The 22,025-nt window shown below is 41.5% G+C and overlaps 1 protein-coding gene across 1 annotated transcript in view; it reads right to left on the bottom strand.

The window, feature by feature from the left end:
* The window catches only part of LOC133612362 (unconventional myosin-Va-like), a 41,884-nt gene that overhangs the window by 17,451 nt on the left and 2,408 nt on the right, over positions 1 to 22,025 (bottom strand). Inside the window, exons 3-31 of the mRNA XM_061969708.2 lie at positions 19,302 to 19,473; positions 16,631 to 16,775; positions 16,395 to 16,551; positions 16,058 to 16,201; positions 15,866 to 15,947; positions 15,684 to 15,791; positions 14,385 to 14,491; positions 14,035 to 14,300; positions 13,887 to 13,968; positions 13,655 to 13,795; positions 13,082 to 13,207; positions 12,662 to 12,745; positions 12,275 to 12,391; positions 12,045 to 12,142; positions 11,869 to 11,955; positions 11,676 to 11,784; positions 11,378 to 11,589; positions 11,152 to 11,308; positions 9,593 to 9,832; positions 4,020 to 4,268; positions 2,877 to 2,970; positions 2,660 to 2,802; positions 2,458 to 2,583; positions 1,439 to 1,564; positions 1,316 to 1,360; positions 898 to 1,125; positions 753 to 820; positions 600 to 674; positions 326 to 524 (exon numbers count right to left, since the gene is read on the bottom strand). Of these exons, the coding sequence (XP_061825692.2) occupies positions 326 to 524; positions 600 to 674; positions 753 to 820; positions 898 to 1,125; positions 1,316 to 1,360; positions 1,439 to 1,564; positions 2,458 to 2,583; positions 2,660 to 2,802; positions 2,877 to 2,970; positions 4,020 to 4,268; positions 9,593 to 9,832; positions 11,152 to 11,308; positions 11,378 to 11,589; positions 11,676 to 11,784; positions 11,869 to 11,955; positions 12,045 to 12,142; positions 12,275 to 12,391; positions 12,662 to 12,745; positions 13,082 to 13,207; positions 13,655 to 13,795; positions 13,887 to 13,968; positions 14,035 to 14,300; positions 14,385 to 14,491; positions 15,684 to 15,791; positions 15,866 to 15,947; positions 16,058 to 16,201; positions 16,395 to 16,551; positions 16,631 to 16,775; positions 19,302 to 19,473 (3,987 nt within the window). The remainder of the gene's footprint in view (positions 1 to 325; positions 525 to 599; positions 675 to 752; positions 821 to 897; positions 1,126 to 1,315; positions 1,361 to 1,438; positions 1,565 to 2,457; positions 2,584 to 2,659; positions 2,803 to 2,876; positions 2,971 to 4,019; positions 4,269 to 9,592; positions 9,833 to 11,151; positions 11,309 to 11,377; positions 11,590 to 11,675; positions 11,785 to 11,868; positions 11,956 to 12,044; positions 12,143 to 12,274; positions 12,392 to 12,661; positions 12,746 to 13,081; positions 13,208 to 13,654; positions 13,796 to 13,886; positions 13,969 to 14,034; positions 14,301 to 14,384; positions 14,492 to 15,683; positions 15,792 to 15,865; positions 15,948 to 16,057; positions 16,202 to 16,394; positions 16,552 to 16,630; positions 16,776 to 19,301; positions 19,474 to 22,025) is intronic.

Genomic DNA, 22,025 nt, shown 5'->3' with positions numbered 1-22,025 from the left:
TTAACAATGTTTTTTTGTTATTGTGGTTGTAGTTTGACATGGTGTAAAATTGCATATTTACTTATTCAGCTTTGGGAGATGCAACATTTTTAAAACAACTCTTCAAACTACAACATAAATAATAAATATAATATATAACAACCTTTTTTAACAGTCTCAAATGTATCACAAGTATTATTATACATGTAAAAGTAGATTGTTTGCTCTTATTTTAGACACCATTCAAATCGTACCCATTAGTGGCCAGTGAATATGACCATATTTTTCCATAGACACGATTAAGGCAGTTAAGTACAAGTTCCGTACAGCCAGGAAGTGAACCCACCAGATTCTCATTAGTGAGCCGAGTGATCTCCAGCTTCAGGCCTGCTTCAATGCGAGCATCTTCAGGCAGGACCAAAGTCTGAGCCAAGAGCTTCTGCTGCTGCTCCTTTTCCTCCTTCAACGTGTTCACCTCATCCTGCAGCTTCTCATTCTGTTCCCTGTGCTGCTTCTCCAGTGTCTGCATCTGACACTCCAGAATCCTGATATACAAAATCATACTACCTAGTTATGCAGTAGTTTATGTCAGCAAACAACAACAACAACAAACCCCACACCTGTTGGTCTCTTTCAAGCCCTCGTAAGCCAGCCACAGCTCTCCATCCTCATTGAGTGTATGGATATCTGTGGACCTAGGAGTAAAATATCATAAATTACCACTTTTTTGCCAGCGTTGGTTAAATTTAAGGTAAAGAGGCATGTGGTTTTACCTATCAAGATCTTGGAATGAGGGTAGGTCACCAAGTTCTAATTTCACACCCTCTCCGATTGCCGAATCCTGTGGCAGTTCATAAGCAAAGATTAACGAAGGCAGCAAATATTTAAATACCATTCGAGTTAACTCAATTCTATTACTTTGTATTTCATAGCGTCTTGGCGCACTAAGTGTGACTGGAGAAGAAGCACTTCCTCTTTTCGCATCTCCAGCTCTTCATTGGAAGAGGTGAGTTGTTCCAGCAGTATGCCGTAAGTTGTAGAGCCCACAGCGGGGGGCATCAGTTCGCTGTTTTCGCTGGTCAGACACTTGCGCAGTTTGCTTAAGTCCTGCTTTAACTTCTTGTTTTCAGATTCCAGCTCTTGACGCTAAATTAAATCAAACAAAACATATTTTTTTGCATCTATTGTTTTAGTCTTCTGCTCAGAATTTTGATATACAATACATGTTTTCATGACATTCTTTCCATATCATTCTATCCTTTTTTGGGATTCTACTACTGACTGTTACACAAAATGTATGTTTAGCTTTATATGGACTTTTTATTTAATGTTATACCTTCAGTGTCTCCAAATCCAGCTCTGTCCTCTCCTCCTCTGCATACTTTATTGAAAAATACACAGGAAATGTAAAAACCGCAAATATGAATGAAAGCAACCTAAAAAAGTGATGAGGACTTACATTTTCCTCTTGGGCTTCCTTCTCGTCTAACTGCCGCTGTAGCGACTGTTTTTCCCTTTCCAATTCTCGAACTCTTCTCTGAAGCTTCAGAATGAGTGGCAGGTCTACAGTCGAGGGGGTCTCATCCTAAAAAACACAAAAAATCAGTAGTCCGGTGGTTTGAAAAAGAAAAAAAGAGAAATAGAGAGAGAAAAATATTTTCAGGGAAAAAGTTCAAAAAGTAGGCCAGTGAAGTGGATGGCCAAAATATCTAAACAAATTATCAACATCTAGATTTTGATCTTTCAACTTGCATCAAAAATGATATAAATAATTAAAGGGGCTGTTTGCAACTTGATCCCAGTTAAATTTTTCAAAACAAAAAATATGACGACATCACCGGCTAGCTTATATTACTATTAGTGGTTTAACCGAACACATTTGTTTTAAAACTGTCTATATTTTTCAGAATTACTAAGTTTATGTAATACATTTTTTTACCAACATGTACACGCAGGGAGCCCGTGCACGCACACAAATGAGGCCAAGAGAAGCAACAACAGTCATGTTGTTGTCATGATAGAATATACATTCACTGACAACTAATGCAAACTATCCAAATTTCTATTAGCTAACACCCAAAGTTAAAGCGTGTGCATGTGTTTCATACGTACGCAGTTACCTCATTACATCCTAGAAGATGTAAGAGGGTGGAATATAATGCTTAAAATACATTGAAAGTTAGCGCACCTTAGGCATCTGTGTAAATGTTACAAACAGCCCATATAAGTTTAAACAATTAAATATCATCCAAGGTATACCACATCATGGTTGGTTGAAATTTATTTCGAACAAGTATACAATTTGGACGCTTGTACTGATGGAAAGTGCTTGCTGCTGTTTATTATTTCAAAAAGGTAAATTCTGCTCACATTTATACAAATGTTAAATGGATGGTGTTTCAAAGTGCAGCTGGATTATAACCGTAAACGTACATCGACGTTTTGAAGATAAGTACACATTAAATTCTTCAACATTACCCCTTTGTCCACTGTGCTGGTCCGTCCATTAGTTGAGCCTAAAATGGGACTACATTCAGCAGATTTACTGCTGTAGTCCGATTCTGGCTTCTGACTTCTTGGTGACCATTGTTCCTTCCTTGGACTCTATAAAATGAGGAAAAAAAGAACAGTTAAGTTTTTCTATTGTAAGAAACACAAACCACACATCAATATTCATTACAATTCGGACTTCCAGTTCTTCCTTCAGGTCTTTATGTAGCTCCTCAAGATGCAGATGTTCATTTGACAGCTTATGGTACCGGGAGCGTTCTTCTATTAATTCTTTCTCTAGTTGTTCCTTGTTTTCCATCTGGCCTTTAATGTCTGACAACACAGTTTTGTTTTACTTAATTTAGAAGGTATTTTCTGGTAAACAACACCGATTGTTTATAGAATACCTGTCAATTGTTGGGTTTGTTCTTGGATGAGCTTGTCAAGGTCCTCTTTTTCATTGCTCAACAAACTGTTCTTCATATTCAGCTCCTCCACCACCTGAAAGTAAAAGGAAGGAGACAAACAAAAACATAGAAATTATAATTCATGAAATATGACGTATTAGATCTTGAACATATTACCTCAAAAGTGAAATATTTAATTACTGTTATAAACATAACAATAATATTTTGATAATATACTGTATATATATTTGGTAATGTTATCATATTATTTAAATTGGCTAACATTTCTGAAGCAAACTGTTCAGTTGAGGCTAAAGACAATGACAACATTCAGTTGATGCAATGCACTTTATGCTGGCATTAGCCAAAAAGCTCTCTCCCGGTTGCAGTTAGTCCAGAACGCGGCAGCACGACTTTTAACAGGGGCCAGGAAACGCGAGCATATAACCCCAATTCTTGAGAGTTTGCACTGGCTCCCTGTTCATTTTAGAATTTATTTTAAAAGCTTGCTGTTTGCTTTTAAAGCTTTACATGGACTGGCACCTCATTATATCTCGGACCTCATCCAAATGTACACTCCTGCGCGTGCTCTGAGCTCCGAGAGCCAGCTCCAGCTCGTGGTGCCCAAGACGAGACTTAAAACCAGGGGAGACAGGGCCTTCTCTGTGGTCGGCCCTAAGCTCTGGAACACTCTGGCCCTCCATGTTCAAACTGCTCCCACAGTGGAGTGTTTTAAGTCTCGTCTTAAGACCCACTTTTATACTTTGGCTTTTAACACTACGTGAGTTGTGTGGTCCTCTGTTGCCCTCTGTGTTTTTAAAATTTTGATTTGTATTTATTGTTTTAATTGGTTTTACCATTTAAAATAGTTTTTAATCATATTTATTTTTATATTGTTTTTATATTGGTTTTATATTTATTTATTTTTTGTTTTTATTCAGTCATTGGTGGAGCTAAGGATAATATTTGAATATTGTTTTTAATATTGCACTTTGGAAACATTTATGTTATTTAAATGTGCTATACAAATAAAGTGGATTGGATTCCCCATTGAATTCTGGGTACACAAACAATTACGTAACTAATCAATGACAATCATAACATGCAATACAACTCAACAAAAGTTTGCAGTGGCAGGCTTACCAGTTGTGTTTGCTCCTTATCAATCTTTCTCTGATCTTCCAGGACTTCCTTCTCTCTGCGAGTGTTCTCCAGCTCCTGTTGAAGAAAGGAGAGCTGCTCCAGAAGCGAGGGGAGCGTCTTCGCCTTAGCTTGGGCCTGCTGCTCAGATCTATGAAGGTTTTCTATCTCTTTGCAGTGTCGTTCTTGCTCCATTGCTTGGGTCTTTGCTGCAGCGTTCAGTCTCTCGCCGAGCTCGCTGACTTCTTTGTGCTGCAGGGGCATGCAAACTCATGGTGTGCATGTGATGTGACGACAACACCCGATTACGCCGCGTTTCAAACCAAGTTTTCTCTGTTTTTCTTACGGAAGACATCGGTATTTCACGCACATATTTTACATCATTCAGTGTGGGAAAATAAGGGATACTGTGGCTGCAACCGGGTGACCCACGGCACAAATTAAACGCTTGGGGGGGATTCTGAGGCATTAATAAAACAATCTATTGAGCTGCGTTCCCAATAGTTCTGGCAAATTTCATGCACTAAATTGCATGACTACATTTTGCAAACTCAATAGGCTGCAAACTCAAATATTCACTGACATTAAATACCTCAATTTGCGAGTACCTTAACTTACGGGTATTTTGAGATACGAGGTGTATCTGAAGTTTTTTTATGCCTTAAATTGTGAAGATAATTTAAGTTACGAGCAGCTAGATGGCGTAGCTAATGCTACAGTGAAGACCATAAGATCGGTCAGAAAACATCCAGTCTAGCATGCTAGCATTGGCTTTGGGTCCATCCATCCATCCATCTTCTTCCGCTTATCCGAGGTCGGGTTGCGGGGGCAGCAGCCTAAGCAGGGAAGCCCAGACTTCCCTCTCCCCAGCCACTTCGTCCAACTCCTCCCGGGGGATCCCGAGGCGTTCCCAGGCCAGCCGGGAGACATAGTCTTCCCAACGTGTCCTGGGTCTTCCCCGTGGCCTCCTACCGGTCGGACGTGCCCTAAACACCTCCCGAGGGAGGCAATCGGGTGGGCATCCTGACCAGATGCCCGAACCACCTCATCTGGCTCCTCTCGATGCGGAGGAGCAGCGGCTTTACTTTGAGCTCCCCCCGGATGACAGAGCTTCTCACCCTATCTCTAAGGGAGAGCCCTGCCACCCGGCGGAGGAAACTCATTTCGGCCGTTTGTACCCGTGATCTTGTCCTTTCGGTCATAACCCAAAGCTCATGACCATAGGTGAGGATGGGAACGTAGATCGACCGGTAAATTGAGAGCTTTGCCTTCCGGCTCAGCTCCTTCTTCACCACAACGGATCGATACAGTGTCCGCATTACTGAAGATGCCGCACCGATCCGCCTGTCGATCTCACGATCCACTCTTCCCTCACTCGTGAACAAGACTCCGAGGTACTTGAATTCCTCCACTTGGGGCAGGGTCTCCTCCCCAACCCAAAGATGGCATTCCACCCTTTTCCGGGCGAGAACCATGGACTCGGACTTGGAGGTGCTGATTCTCATCCCAGTCGCTTCACACTCGGCTGCGAACCGATCCAGCGAGAGCTGAAGATCCTGGCCAGATGAAGTCATCAGGACCACATCATCTCCAAAAAGCAGAGACCTAATCCTGCAGCCACCAAACCAGATCCCCTCAACGCCTTGACTGCGCCTAGAAATTCTGTCCATAAAAGTTATGAACAGAATCGGTGACAAAGGGCAGCCTTGGCGGAGTCCAACCCTCACTGGAAACGTGTCCGACTTACTGCCGGCAATGCGGACCAAGCTCTGACACTGATCATACAGGGAGCGGACCGCCAAAATCAGACAGTCCGATACCCCATACTCTCTGAGCACTCCCCACAGGACTTCCCGAGGGACACGGTCGAACGCCTTCTCCAAGTCCACAAAACACATGTAGACTGGTTGGGCAAACTCCCATGCACCCTCAAGGACCCTGCCGAGAGTATAGAGCTGGTCCACAGTTCCACGACCAGGACGAAAACCACACTGTTCCTCCTGAATCCGAGGTTCGACTATCCGGCGTAGCCTCCTCTCCAGTACACCTGAATAGACCTTACCGGGAAGGCTGAGGAGTGTGATCCCACGATAGTTAGAACACACCCTCCGGTTCCCCTTCTTAAAGAGAGGAACCACCACCCCGGTCTGCCAATCCAGAGGTACCGCCCCCGATGTCCACGCGATGTTGCAGAGTCTTGTCAACCAAGACAGCCCCACAACATCCAGAGCCTTAAGGAACTCCGGGCGGATCTCATCCACCCCCGGGGCCTTGCCACCGAGGAGCTTTTTAACTACCTCAGCAACCTCAGCCCCAGAAATAGAAGAGTCCACCACAGATTCCCCAGGCACTGCTTCCTCATAGGAAGACGTGTTGGTGGGATTGAGGAGGTCTTCGAAGTATTCCCCCCACCGATCCACAACATCCGCAGTCGAGGTCAGCAGAACACCATCCTCACCATACACGGTGTTGATAGTGCACTGCTTCCCCTTCCTGAGGCGGCGGATGGTGGTCCAGAATCGCTTCGAAGCCGTCCGGAAGTCGTTTTCCATGGCTTCCCCGAACTCCTCCCATGCCCGAGTTTTTGCCTCCGCAACCGCTGAAGCCGCACACCGCTTGGCCTGTCGGTACCTGTCCGCTGCCTCAGGAGTCCTATGAGCCAAAAGAACTCGATAGGACTCCTTCTTCAGCTTGACGGCATCCCTCACCGCCGGTGTCCACCAACGGGTTCTAGGATTACCGCCACGACAGGCACCAACTACCTTGCGGCCACAGCTCCGATCAGCTGCCTCGACAATAGAGGTGCGGAACATGGTCCACTCGGACTCAATGTCCAGCACCTCCCTCGTGACATGTTCAAAGTTCTTCCGGAGGTGGGAATTGAAACTCTCTCTGACAGGAGACTCTGCCAGACGTTCCCAGCAAACCCTCACAATGCGTTTGGGCCTGCCAGGTCTGTCCGGCATCCTCCCCCACCATCGCAGCCAACTCACCACCAGGTGGTGATCGGTTGAAAGCTCCGCCCCTCTCTTCACCCGAGTGTCCAAAACATGAGGCCGCAAATCCGATGACACAACTACAAAGTCGATCATGGAACTGCGGCCTAGGGTGTCCTGGTGCCAAGTGCACATATGGACACCCTTATGTTCGAACATGGTGTTCATTATGGACAATCTGTGACGGGCACAAAAGTCCAATAACAGAACACCACTTGGGTTCAGATCCGGGCGGCCATTCTTCCTAATCACGCCTCCAGGTTTCAGTGTCGCTGCCAACATGAGCATTGAAGTCCCCCAGTAGAACGAGAGAATCACCCGGGGGAGCACTCTCAAGTACTCCCTCGAGCGAATCCAAAAAGGGTGGGTACTCTGAGCTGCGGTTTGGCGCATAAGCGCAAACCACAGTCAGGACCCGTCCCCCCACCCGAAGGCGGAGGGAAGCTACCCTCTCGTCCACCGGGTTGAACTCCAACGTGCAGGCTCTGAGCCGGGGGGGCAACAAGAATTGCCACCCCAGCCCGTCGCCTCTCATTGCCGGCAACGCCAGAGTGGAAGAGAGTCCAGCCCCTCTCGAGAGAACTGGTTCCAGAGCCCTTGCTGTGCGTCGAAGTGAGTCCGACTATATCTAGCCGGAACTTCTCAACCTCGCGCACTAGCTCAGGCTCCTTCCCCCCCAGCGAGGTGACGTTCCACGTCCCAAGAGCTAGCTTCTGTAGCCGAGGATCGGACCGCCAAGTGCCCTGCCGTCGGCTGCCGCCCAGCTCACTATGCACCCGACCTCTATGGCCCCTGCTATGGGTGGTGAGCCCATTGGAGGGGGGACCCACGTTGCCTCTTCGGGCTGTGCCCGGCCGGGCCCCATGGGGACAGGCCCGGCCACCAGGCGCTCGCCATCGTGCCCCACCTCCGGGCCTGGCTCCAGAGGGGGGCCCCGGTGACCCGCGTCCGGGCGAGGGAAATCTGGGTCCTTTATTTTTATTCGTCATGGAGGTCTTCGAGCTGCTCTTTGTCTGATCCCTCACCTAGGACCAGTTTGTCTTGGGAGACCCTACCAGGGGGCATAAAGCCCCCGGACAACATAGCTCCTAGGATCATTGGGACATTGGCTTTGGGTGTCAAACTAATTTTAGCTCAGGGGCCGCATGGAGGAAAATCTGTGCACACGCGTGCCGGATTATGAAAATCATGGCATTAAAACTAAAAAATAAAGACAACTTGAGATTGTTTGCTTTGTCTAACTTTGGCCAAAAATAAAACAAACACAATCTGAATATATTCCAATAGACATATAGAAAAAAATACCGGCAGCGATAAAGTTTAGATCCATGAAGAAAGTGAATGACTGTTTATAACTGAATAAATTTACATCCATCCATCCATTTTCTACCGCTTGTCCCTTTCGGGGGATGCAAAAAAAAAAGTTTTCTTTTGTATTATTTAAAAAAATAAATTAAGTAACGTTTATGACAACCTTTTTCAAAAACACAATACAGAATGTGAGATATAACAGGATAATGCATACATACGTATATCATTTGTTTTCAAAACGGTTACACAAAAGTGGGACCCCAAAAATGTACTGTGGGACCCCATTTTTATGACTTGATGGGGTCCCTGGGACCCCAATTTGAAAATTCCTAGCGCCAACACTGATGGAGTATTGGTGCGTGCAAAACAGCTGCAGAAGGCTGTGGCCTGCGGGCCGGTTCTAATACTAATCAAATATCATCCCGGGGGCCATAGATAATTCAGCCTTGACTTTGACACATAGGGCTTATAGCTACAGATCAAAATAACTTTGTTTTCCAAGCATTAGAATCCAAACATTTAGCTGCGGTCCACCTCCCACCGGCATCCTGCTGCTGCTGAGGCTTGCTCCTCCAGCCGCAGCTCAGCTTAGAGGGACAAGCAGTAAAAAAAATGGATGGATGGATGTTACATATTAAAATTGTGTTATTTTGGGAAGGCCAAGCAAGGATTAAATTTATTCTAACTAATTTTAATGGGCGGGGCTGCTTTAAAATACGAGTATTCCGAGTTACGGACGTAATGCGCTCGTAGGTCGAGGTACCACTGTAATTTAAAAAAGGACCGACTACAGGAAGTTCAAACTGGTTGCTAGATAGATAATAGCTTACTTCCTTCGCACTCGTGAGGTGCCTCTAAGGAAGGCATCCATCCATCCATCCATTTTCAACCCCTTGTCCCGTTCGGGGTCGCGGGGGGTGCTGGAGCCTATCTCAGCTGCATTCGGGCGGAAGGCGGGGTACACCCTGGACAAGTCGCCACCTCCTCGCAGGGCCAACACCGATAGACAGACAACATTCACACTCACATTCACACACTAGGGCCAAGTTAGTGTTGCCAATCAACCTATCCCAGGTGCATGTTTTTGGAGGTGGGAGGAAGCCGGAGTACCCGGAGGGAACCCACGCAGTCACGGGGAGAACAAGCAAGGCACAAACCACAAAATCCCTTGTTGTGACTCTCAACAATATTTCCTCAATCCATTGTGATCAGCCCTGCTATCCCAACATACAATATAATACCATAATAATATAATACTAAAACTCTCACCTGCTCGTCTATCTTGTGTTGCAACTGCATAATCTTGTTCTCCATGCCAACGTTGAGATCCTTGAAATGCTCCACAGAGCGCGCGTCTACTTTGAGCCTCTTCAGTTCTTTCTTGGCCATCATGCGTCGCACACAGCTCTGCAGCAGAATGATGTCGGCCCGAGTGCGTTGATAATGCTTCCTGGCCAGCCAGCCTTTTGCCCACTTTTGAATAACTAAAGCCTTTTGCTCATACACCAACTGGGAAGAGATGACATGGCAAACCTCAAAACTTTGACACAACTAACTACATGAGTATTGGGACACAAGAGCGACATGAAGTAACAATTTCCCTTGTGGATCATTAAAGTTTGTCTGAGTCTAAAAAACGGATGCAAGATGAGTCAATAGTCCACTCCCTTATAACTTCTGCTATTTTGGGAAGTATTCCTAATAGTGAAGTGAAGTGAAGTGAATTATATTTATATAGCGCTTTTCTCTAGTGACTCAAAGCGCTTTACATAGTGAAACCCAATATCTAAGTTACATTTTAAAGCAGTGTGGGTGGCACTGTGAGCAGGTGGGTAAAGTGTCTTGCCCAAGGACACAATGGCAGTGACTAGGATGGCGAAAGCGGGAATCGAACCTGGAACCCCCAAGTTGCTGGCACGGCCACTCTACCAACCGAGCTATACCGCCCCAGAATAGATTCTGCAAAGCGTCATTTGTGAGGTCAGAGATCACCCTGGACCTTAAAGAAGGTCTGGCTCACCTTCACTGTTGAAGGTCATGCCAATGGTGTTTGACAGGGTTGAGGTCAAAGCCTTGTGCTGGCCAGTCAACACCAAGCTTGTTGTGCACCGGTGCACAATAATGCTTGAACAGGAAATGGCCTTCCATACTTTGGTAAAGTAGGCAGCATCAAATTGTAGGTAAATACTTAATATCAGTGCCAAATTTTGAATAGTAAATTGATGAAGTTGGTCTTAATTAGTGCTGTCAAATTATTATTATTATTTTTTTTTTTAATCTGATCAACTACACTTTTGAATTTTGATTAATCATGATTATTAGGTTATTACTCGCTTGCATAATTTAAATGATTTAGCCCAATATTTGGACACAAATGCAATTTTATTGTCAGAATGTCATACAGGAACATCTTTAAATGTTTTACTTGAATACAAGTCATTTTTTTGTTTAAAACTTGGTAACAGTCGGGGTCTCCTCACTCATCTTTGCGCTGGCATATGCATTGACCATATATTAACCTTTGACGTCTTTCAGGTCATCCACAGTTCAGGTAAAAGAGTGTGGATGGTCAAAATAAAATGTGTGAAAAATCTGTATTTATACATGATTAATGCAATATTTTTTTGTGATTAATCACGTGTTAAGTCGTTAAAATTGACAGCTCTAGTCTTAATACTTCTGTCCATACAGTATGTTGTCAAACCTTGCATTGTTTAATTAGGTTTGATTGTTTTAATGTCATTATTGTAATTGTTTTAATCATCAACTGACATTTTCATCAAAGTGTACAGTTTTGAATGATGACATTGTTTGATCAATTCGATTACCTTATAGTAGAGCTTTCTGGCTGCATGTGTCCTGAAGAAGCACTGAATGACAATAGATGCAGAGCGTAGTTTGCGGTAGCGTGCCCTTGCCGCCCACATTCGAACATTGCGCTGAATGACAACAGCCGCTCTTGTTCTCCGCAGACAATTAACATAACTGCAATCACAAAGGACCATTTTGAATCACTTTCTTAATATTTTGCTTGTTGTTAATCTCTTGGCTCACCAGCGTGCCTGGTGACCCCGCACATGTCTCTGTATGGTGATGGCAGATTGTTTCATCCTCAGGTATTTTTTACGTGCCAACCAACAGCGTATAGTCTTCTGGATGCTGACACAAGCCCTACGCAGCTGCTCAGAGCGTAGCTTCTCCAAGAAGGCCACTTGGCCAGCTCTGAAGAAGATCTTATTTTTACCAAACTGATACAGGTTCTGGTCCTGAGAACCAAAACAACATAGCATGTATGATATTTATACAGTAAATTATATAAAACATGGGAAGGAAATTCCATGATAATTCACACCTGGATGAGCTTCTTTAGGACATTTCTGCAGGTCTCTTTTCCATCAGGGAGGACATCCTTTTGCTTCATGAGGACCCGATAACGACTGAAGAATTCCTGATAAGTCCATCTGCAACATTCATAAAAAGAGGTCCATTCGTTGAAAACTTATTTCTGGGTCTCGTTTTCACAAACAGAGCTGCTAAGAAGCTACCTGGATGGGAATCCTGCTGCTGAAATTCGGATTGTTTCGAGGATGCCACAAGCTCGCAGCTGCTGCACAGCCCTCACAGGGTCCAAGCTTAATGTAATATAAAACACATCACAAGAGATTTACATTTCTATGCAGCCATTGTGTTTCCATTCCAAGAGCAAAAGGGTCCTATTTACCTGAATGGGTTTTTATGGTCATTTGGTTTAATGCAGCGTACATAGTGAGGAGTAGTAGCATTAAGTGTGTCCATCAGTAAATGTAGAGATTGTCGAAACTGAGCAAAGTTGAATAGGAAGGGGCGATAAACAACACAAAAAATATATTGAGATAAAAACATTTTCAGTAACAGTTTTCCCTTTTGAAAATTGAAAATGAACTATTTATTACGGTCTCTATCTGACCTTACCTGCATTCCCACCGTCTTCTTATTACCTCTTTGTGGGCGGCCAGATTTTCCAGTAATGCTTTTGGAGGAACTGGTTGTTTTTTCATTACCCTCAAACAGCTTCAGCAAGAAATCAAACTGCAGGAAAAAAAAGAAGCCATTTTTGTTTGCCCACTAGATGGCAGAGTTTTGTACTTACGTATGTATGGGTGTACTGTGCAGTATTTCCTGCAATAGTGCTGGCAGAACAATGCCAGGGTGTGTACCCAATACAACTAATTTCAAACTAAACCCTCAGCTGAATAGGTATTGACAAAACGTCATTTGATTTAAGGTTGTGCATTCATTGCAAATATGAGAACGGAAATTGTACATTGTACACCACATCAGTGGCTTCAAAATGATCACCTTGCTGCTTTGCAACACATGTATTTGCTCCTCATTGACTGTGTCCTTGTTTTTCTCCAGGAAGCCGTCGCACTGGTACTCCACCTGGGCACAAAGAACCACGTCACACAGTTTGGGGTGGAAAAAGAGCAAAGGTCATAATAATAAACATGCTGAAATTGGCAGACGAAATACTCGCATAATACAAACAAATATGGTGAACACAGTAAATGTTGCCATTGGCAATAGAACTAAATGGCACTCTTCTCATTAGAACGTTTGAGTCATCCTTTCATTCCAACTCTGTTTATTCTGCAAAGGGGAAATGATGCAACATATGGAACAATTTTTTGAAAAGGACTCCAAAATGAATTAACAGAATGTTTTATTTTGTGTCTAAGTAGTTAGCACACACAAATGGGAAGACGTGTCCCTAAGTACCTTGTCTGCAAAGTGGTGGATGATGAAAGCTGTGTTTGATAACCTGGGTTTATCAAAGTGATCTTTCTGCTTCAACAGGGTGTTGTACATTTTCTGGGACCATGAGCCATCAGAGCCTTGGGGCATCTATGGAAACATGCAGAAATGACCAATCACCTCCTGCCTTACTCTGTATTTGCTCTTGACAAACATGGGCAGGCTCTTCCTGTAGAAAAGACTTATAAAAACAAGAGCGCAAAGGAAGTACAGACCTCTGCCAAGGGCTTAATATTGTATGTTCTTAATAGTTTGAAGGAGGTTGGTTACCTTTCATTCAGAGATCATCTGAGAGTAGAGATTGATCATTGCACAGCAGCAATGCTACTTAAGCATTTTCAAGCTTTGAAAATGCTTAATTTAGGACAAAGATTAGGCAAAATATGCTTTAAAACAAAAAAACATCTGTGATGTGGTGGAGCCGCAATATTTGATGCGCGATGTGGCGAGAAACGACTGAACATCTAAATACTGTATCAAACCGAAGTCAGTTAAGATGTAACTTCTTCAAAAAGGTAAACAATTATTTTACTGTACTTTACACTCCTCATCCAGAAGGTCCAGGATGCCCAGCTTGGCCTCGATGAGATTGATGCATGGCTGGTTGTCATAGAAATCAATCAGTGTCCACGGAATCTGTTCTTTCATGTACTCTTCTTGCTCCAGTTTGAAGACATGCTGCAGACGTACAGCACATAGCGACCAAGTTATACAATGTAAAAAACATTGTTTTGATTGGACAATAGAAGACAAAGAATAGGGAATATACCAGGTTGAATTGCTGTTGGAGCTTCTCGTTGGCATAGTTGATGCAAAACTGCTCGAAGCTGTTAATGTCAAATGTTTCAAACCTGGTAAAAGATGACAAAATGTGAAGAAAACAAGGAAAATGTACAAACATGAAGATGATAACATACCCATAAATGTCCAGCACACCAATGAATGAGTGTTGTTTAACAGCAGATTTGAGCACATTGTTTATACAGCCAACAATCCAGCTAAAAATTCTGGCATAGATGTGTTTGGCGAGGGCGTCGCGACCATTGACTGCATTCGTCTTGGAGACGCACTTGACGTATGTTTCTGTGGTTGCTTTGAGTTTCCTATGGCAGAGCCAGTGGGCCATTTCTTTATAGGGCACCCCCATCAACTCACAGAACACCACCAAGTGGGCATCGTCTGCCTGTGAACACATAGGGTTAAAACAGAAGCATCCTGAATACAACATTTACCAAATTCTTCCCAAAAAAATACTGTTTGTGTTTACCAAGATGCTGCTGCGGTCCTGGGAATGCTCTTTTACCTCCACATTGCTAAGATGAAGAATAGCTGCCAGAATCTGGTACATTTCCATTTGATGTCTTTCACTGATTCCTAAAAAAAAAGAACTCAACACACGAGGCTGTGGTCAATATCAATAATTGCAGTCAAACCTGTTTTAGTGGAGACCTGCCTATGGCAGCCGCAATCATTTTCCAGGCAGAGAAAAGTAGTGTTATAAACCTTGTCTATAGCACCCACTTATCTCTCATCCCAGAATAGTTTTTGGACCCCGTAATGCGGCCACAGATATAAACATTTGCTGCAATGATTCCTGATGTGATAGATGGGCTCAGTTGTTGTTATTTAACTATTACTCTTTTGAGGATAAACTTGCTAAGATACGTATTGCTTTCTTCCATAACATTTAAGTTTAATAATTCAATAAATAACAGCAATTAAGGATAATGCTCGTTTGCAGTTTATATAAACCTACTATGAACAGTCGCATAAGTTGGTGTAAGTCTTATTATCCCGAGCTAATTACACCTCTTCCTTATTTGTTGTCAAACTTTCAACGAATCAGCAAGCAGCAGCTCTCTACTTTCGCCACCTCAACGAATCGTCGCCAGTAATAACGTCTAATTTTTCGTGTTTACAAACGCTTAACGTACCCAGCTTCAACTACAGTAGATTGTCATGGCTTCCAGCCTCCTTATAGTGGCCACTTTTGCTGTTTCCTTTGAGTGGTCGCTATAGACAGATTTGCTTTCATCTATATTTTCAATCACAATCATCACGTGACTCTTCAATTTTCACTATATTCATTGACAGTGTCCATATTTTCTTTCACCAGCGCTACACTGACTACTCTAAGTTGAATCCAGTATTGAAGATTTGCTCTAGTATAAAACATTTACTGAAATGTGAGGCGTAGACTCACTTTTCTTTCCCTTTTTTTGTAAAATATTTTACACCATATACACTAATTAACTCAGTAAAAAGCGAATTTACTGTGCATAAAAAAAGCATACTGTATGTACATCCTGTAATCGATTTTGTCAACATACTTATACGTAACAGTGGTCGTTCCATGCAATTCAGACCTGCATCGTCAAGTTCGAACTGTCGACCACACATCCCCATTGATTACAGTGTTATTAGCCAAGAAACTAAAAAACTCTGGATTTCCAACTAATTTCCCAATTTTACACAACGCACTATCGCACAGCCACACTAGCCATGACTTGTGTAAATATGCAAAACGAGTACAGAACCTTCTACAATTCCATTGACAAAGACTAACCTAATAGTGACAAAGCTCTCCTCGTACTGCACATCTCCTTGGTATCATCCACTCCATCAATGACTGGATTCTGTCCCTGGTTAGTGCAATGGAAATCATCTGCCCCACCTTGTAACAATCATGTTAGAAAATCAGTGGCAAATATCAGTACAAGCGTAAAAAACAATGTTGAATTCCAATACCTAATTTGAAGGGTTGGAACTCTGGTAAATGGGATGAGGCACATAGTTGATAGAATATGTGATAGTTCCTTTCTCCATAGGTCTGATATCACAACAAGCAAATACTTTTGTTCCACAATACATCATCTGGAAGCACGTTGCTAAAGGTGCCTGTCAACATAATAGTGTATATTAATACTGTGGAAAACATACCTGATAAACAACTCTTGATTTTTCGAGTAAATAGGTCCTCATGTGAGCCCCAATTATGCGATGCTTCTTATCAAACCCGATTTCGATGTACTTCCCAAAGCGACTGCTGTTGTCATTCCTTGTTGTTTTGGCATTACCGAGAGCCTATAGGACATTCACAGAAACCATTCAGTAATCACACATATACGTGTATTAATATCATACTGCTCTCTGAAGAATCAAGAGTATTTCTACATATGTTGTGTCATTCAATATCTTTGTAGAGGAATACATTTTGATCCAGCTCTTGCATAACTGTATAGCGTATTACTATGTACTGTGCAGTATTAAACATCACCTCCATGATAGGATTGGAGGCCAAGACTCTCTCCTCAATATCCGCCTCACCAGAGACGCCGCTGACTGTAGCAAAGTAACGCATGGCATACTTTGCAGAAACAGTTTTTCCTGCTCCCGACTCACCACTCACAATTATAGACTGGTTCTGTTGATCTCTGCATGAAAAGATGGGCGACAATAAACGTGTTTAATAATTTTGTTGTTAAAAGACAAAATAATTGGAATAGGGACAACCTGGCCATCTGCTTGTATGCTTCCTCAGCCACTGCAAATATATGGGGGTCCATGTCCGCCATGTTCTGCCCACTGTAGGCATGGATGATGTCAGCCTCATAAATGGGCAGACTCTCATAAGGATTGACGGCGACAAGAACAATGCCTGTTTTTTCGAACAGAGAAAAATCTTATTGAGTCTAAATGAAAAATGTGCACAATATTGCTATACTTTTACTCTACAGGCCAAAATGTAATAAAAATAACCCACACAAGAGCTATATGAAAAATTGACTAAAATAATAATACTCAGTTTTGAGGAGAGGTATTACAGACTGCTGCCAAGGATGTACTTTTGTCATTAGCAAGTGTTAAATGTGTGCAACTCCCGGTTGACATTTCTGTTACATTAACATGGATTTTACATAAGCGGTGGGTGTTTTCCATGAATGTTCCCAATGAATTTAGTGAGAATCCACAAAAAAATGGCATTGTTCAAATGATGAATCCTTCATAGGACACTCACTGAAACATTAGAAACCCTAATCATTTTTTCAGTACAGTCATTTTAACCCTAAACATGGCTGTACTAATTGAATTTAATATTTAAATAACATTTTCACAATTTAGAATCATAATCAATATTAGCACTTATTGTGTCGTTCAAATTTTTTTAATTATTCATTTTAAATCTTAAATTTAGAACTAACATAGCAACATACCTCATACTGTACTGTTGCCAAAACACCTTGCACTACATTGGCACTTCATCTATATACAATACAGTATATTGTATATACCGGTGTATTAGTTCTCTTTTAATCTTTATTTAAATAAATATATTTTTAAATGCAACACAAATGTCTTGTTTGTCTGAGCGTTGGTGCTGGCGGATCATCCACAATTTTGTTTTTCTAAATGGCCATCCATCCATCCATCCATCTTCTTCCGCTTATCCGAGGTCGGGTCGCGGGGGCAGCAGCCTAAGCAGGGAAGCCCAGACTTCCCTCTCCCCAGCCACTTCGTCCAGCTCTTCCTTTGGGACCCCGAGGCGTTCCCAGGCCAGCCGGGAGACATAGTCTTCCCAACGTGTCCTGGGTCTTCCCCGCGGCCTCCTATCGGTCGGACGTGCCCTAAACACCTCCCTAGGGAGGCGCTCGGGTGGCATCCTGACCAGATGCCCGAACCACCTCATCTGGCTTCTCTCGATGTGGAGGAGCAGCGGCTTTACTTTGAGCTCCCCCCGGATGGCAGAGCTTCTCACCCTATCTCTAAGGGAGAGCCCCGCCACCCGGCGGTGGAAACTCATTCCGGCCGCTTGTACCCGTGATCTTGTCCTTTCGGTCATAACCCAAAGCTCATGACCATAGGTGAGGATGGGAACGTAGATCGACCGGTAAATTGAGAGCTTTGCTTTCCGGCTCAGCTCCTTCTTCACCACAACAGATCGATACAGCGTCCGCATTACTGAAGACGCCGCACCGATCCGCCTGTCGATCTCACGATCCACTCTTCCCTCACTCGTGAACAAGACTTTGAGGTACAAGATCTCCTCCCCAACCCGGAGATGGCAATGACAATAAAGTCTATTTTATTCTATCTGTATACAATTATTATCAATAATAGTAGTCGTATCAGTATAATAAAATGTATTTCAATAGATATGACTACAACTTTTTCATTATTCATTACAACATTTATATACCTACATTTAAAAAAAATGTATTTGTTGATTGCCCAGAAGATTTTACTGCCTTATAGTTAGGTCAGTGGTTCTTAACCTTGTTGGAGGTACCGAACCCCACCAGTTTCATATGCGCCTTCACTGAACCCTTCTTTAGTGAAAAATAAAATGTTGGTTTTTTTTTTTTCAAATTAAGGACAAAGTTATGTATTTTACTGGTGCACAAAATGAACCGTGCATGAACATCACCTTGTTCAAAGAACAACACAAACACAGTGCATGAACTCACAACAAATTACACACCTGCAAATCAGATGGAAAATTAGAGGGAAAATTGTTTGGGGGGTATCCATAATACGCCGATAGGGAGAAGTGTTTATTTACACGATGAGTTGGGTGTGTCTTTGACCTCAGCGGCGGAGGCTCCGCCGAACCCCTGAGGCCAACTCACCGAACCCCTAGGGTTCGATCTAACCCAGGTTAAGAACCACTGAGTTAGGTACTGTATACAACCACTATTTTGGCCTAATACTACGTTTTTTAAATATGGTTCCTCTCTTTTTAAGTCCTAAACATATATGTTATAATGGGTGAAAGTGTAATTGTGTTCAGACACATTGAGCTTTTGCAGACCAGTCATTATTCAATTCTTTTGTGTAGCTAATTAACGGCACTAGAATATAAGAAAAAGTGTTGTTTTGTATGTTGCGGCGTAGTTGAACACACTGCTAACTACAACCTCAATATTAACCATATTATTCAATGTTTAATTAAATACATTTTCATTCAAAACACCATTATTATCTTTGTAAAAGTAACCTTTTTGAAACAGCTTTTGTATTGCATCTCATGGAATGAAATGGCCTGTGAGAGTAAGCAAGAAGCGTATGTTCTTTTAAGAGCAGCCTGCAGCATAATAATCAGCTTAATACAGTGAGTTTCACTGAACAGGACTCCAAAGTCTACAGTGACGGAGATAGTGTGACTCAAACAGATGACGCCTATTACCACAGTATGTGTAGATCAACTTGGAGTCGATGAAGCGCACTTTGATGTTGTGTAAGACTGCCGGCTCATTGAGGTAGCTGAGCGCTGTGAGGTCATTTTCCCCCACCAGGATGTTGGGGTTTCTTAGCGGCGGGAGATTGTGTGTTCGGGGGTCTACTTTGTACTGCACCTCCTATGAAAACACAAGACACAATGAGTTTGAGTTCATTTTGAACATGCATACAACATAATATGTCACAATTTACACTTTCTCAATTCAACATATTCAAAAAGGAGTAGGAAGAAGCAGAGCTTATTTAATCCTACCCCTTTTCATTTACATAGCAGTTGCTAACACTTTTGTTCACTTCCTGTTCTCAATTTATTCACAATACACTCCATAAGTAATAACATTAAAAATAAATAAATAATAATTAGTGAAGTAAGTTATATTTCATATGGTGAGATAAAATAAAATTATCTAGAAAATGAATGGATGGATGGAATAAATTCTGAATGTTTATCATGGTTCTTCTTCTTTGTACTTTGTAAACACTACGTTTGAAGAGTTTCTTGAATTAGATCATATTAGTACATTGTTTGATTTATTTGCTTAATCCATTCTATAATTTAATTCCACATATACTGTACTAAAGGTCTTAAGTGTTGTACGTGCATACAAATGTTTTAAATTACATTTTACTCTAAGGTTAAATTTCTCCGCTTTTGTTAAGAATTGTTGGTTAGCAGATTACAGTTTGCTTTGTACATAATTTTAGCTGTTTGCAAATTCACTGTGTCGTGGAATTTCCGTATTTTCGATTCAATAAATAAAGGGTTTGAATGTTCTCTATATCCAACATTATGTATTATTCTAACTGATCTTTTTTGTAACACCGTTATAAAATGAAGTGTACTTTTGTAGTTATTTACGCCATATTTCTGCACAATACCTCAGATATGGTAACACTCATGAGCAGTAGAGAATATGGAGTGATTTTGGTCCAAACTTTATTCATTAGTGACGTGTTTCTTGTCACCTTTTGTTGTATATTTTTATTATAGATGTCCTGGTCCTGTTTGTTTTATCATCAATCATTATACCTAGGTTTTCAATTTATATTCCATCTATTTGTATTTGTGTTTGACTTTCCCTTCTACTGTTACTGAATAGCATTATTTTAGTTTGACTGAGGTTTAAGGATAGTCTGTTTTTGTCAAACCATCTTTATAATTTGTTCATTTCTTCTGTTGTTTGTATTAGCTTCTGTGTGTTCTCTCCTGAACAAAACGCTGCTGTATCGTCCTCGAATAATACTAACTTTAAATCATTTTTAACTTTACAAATGTCATTTATATAAAGATTGAACAATTTTGGTCCTAGTATTGATCCCTGGGGTACACCACAGGATATATTTAGCATTATAGACGTTTGTTCAACAAGCTGTACCTATTGCTTCCTGTTGTACCTATTGCTTCCTGTTGGTTAAGTAACTTCTAATCCAGTTTAAGACCAACCCTCTGATGACATATTGTTCTAATTTTTTTATTAAAATATTGTGATTAATTGTGTCAAATGCTTTACTTAAATCCATAAACACTACTGCTTCACATTTTTTACCATCTATTGCATTGGTCATTTCCTCTGTAACTTCCATTAAAGCCATCGAAGTTGAAATTTTAGCTCTGTATCCGAGTATTCTATTTTTGTTTATGACACTCTCTAATCTGTTATTGAACAGTTTTTCAATTACCGGTATTTAAGAAAATTGTGGAAGTAAAGAAGCAGGTCTATAATTTGTAAATTGGTGTATTTCTCCAGTCTTATAAATTGGTGCAACTTTAGCTATTTTAATTTTGGGGGGGAATTTGCCTGTTTGAAATGATAAGTTACTAATATACATTAATGATGCTGAGATCTCTTCAATAACTTTTTTTTTTTTCCATATCAATTCCATTGCATGTAATCATGCATGTATATTAGATGATTTTTTTTTAAACTAAGGCAGGCAAGTAGTGTGCTTGTCTTGTGTAAGAAAACTTAAGACTTAAGTTATTACCTGCATGCCCCAACTCGACATGGCAGCTGCACTAAAGTCAAATTCCTCACAGCTATCACAACTATGCCTTGTCTATGAAACAAATATGGTGCAATGCATCTTTTTACAGTTTTCCAGAATCAACCATACGCATTCATCATGCACCATAAGTACCTTGGGAAAATACATTTTTTGAGACAACCATAGCAATAGAAAAGTGATTTATAACAAGCATAATTACTGACTAGTACTTTTTGTTTGATGCAAAAACAACTGTGTGCATCACCAAAAAACCATTACAGTAATACCTCGTTTATCGCTTTTAATTGGTTTCGTACATGACCACGAAAAACTAATGTCTAAGAAGTAGGAATGATTAATTAGAAATTGAATATTTTTATAACTACAGCATAAAAAACCTGTTTACTACCTTCTAAATAACTTTTTTTTAACATTATGAGAGCCATCTACGTAAACATGAAATAACACTTTTTGGTCACTTTTACACTATTAATCCAATGTAGTACTGCTTCCTGAACCTTAGCCAATCAGTGGTCACGGGCTAATATTGGTTTGATTTCCTCTAGTTGAAATACTACTGTAGTACTGATATTTCTAATTCATTTAGCAATTTTATGCTTGAAAATGCTTAATTTAGGGGAAAAAATGTATAGAATGTACTTAAAAAAAAAAACAAATCCCAGAT

Source organism: Nerophis lumbriciformis, linkage group LG10 (genome assembly GCF_033978685.3).
Source record: "Nerophis lumbriciformis linkage group LG10, RoL_Nlum_v2.1, whole genome shotgun sequence".
NCBI lineage: Eukaryota > Metazoa > Chordata > Actinopteri > Syngnathiformes > Syngnathidae > Nerophis > Nerophis lumbriciformis.
This window is presented reverse-complemented; position numbering and strand designations above follow the sequence as displayed.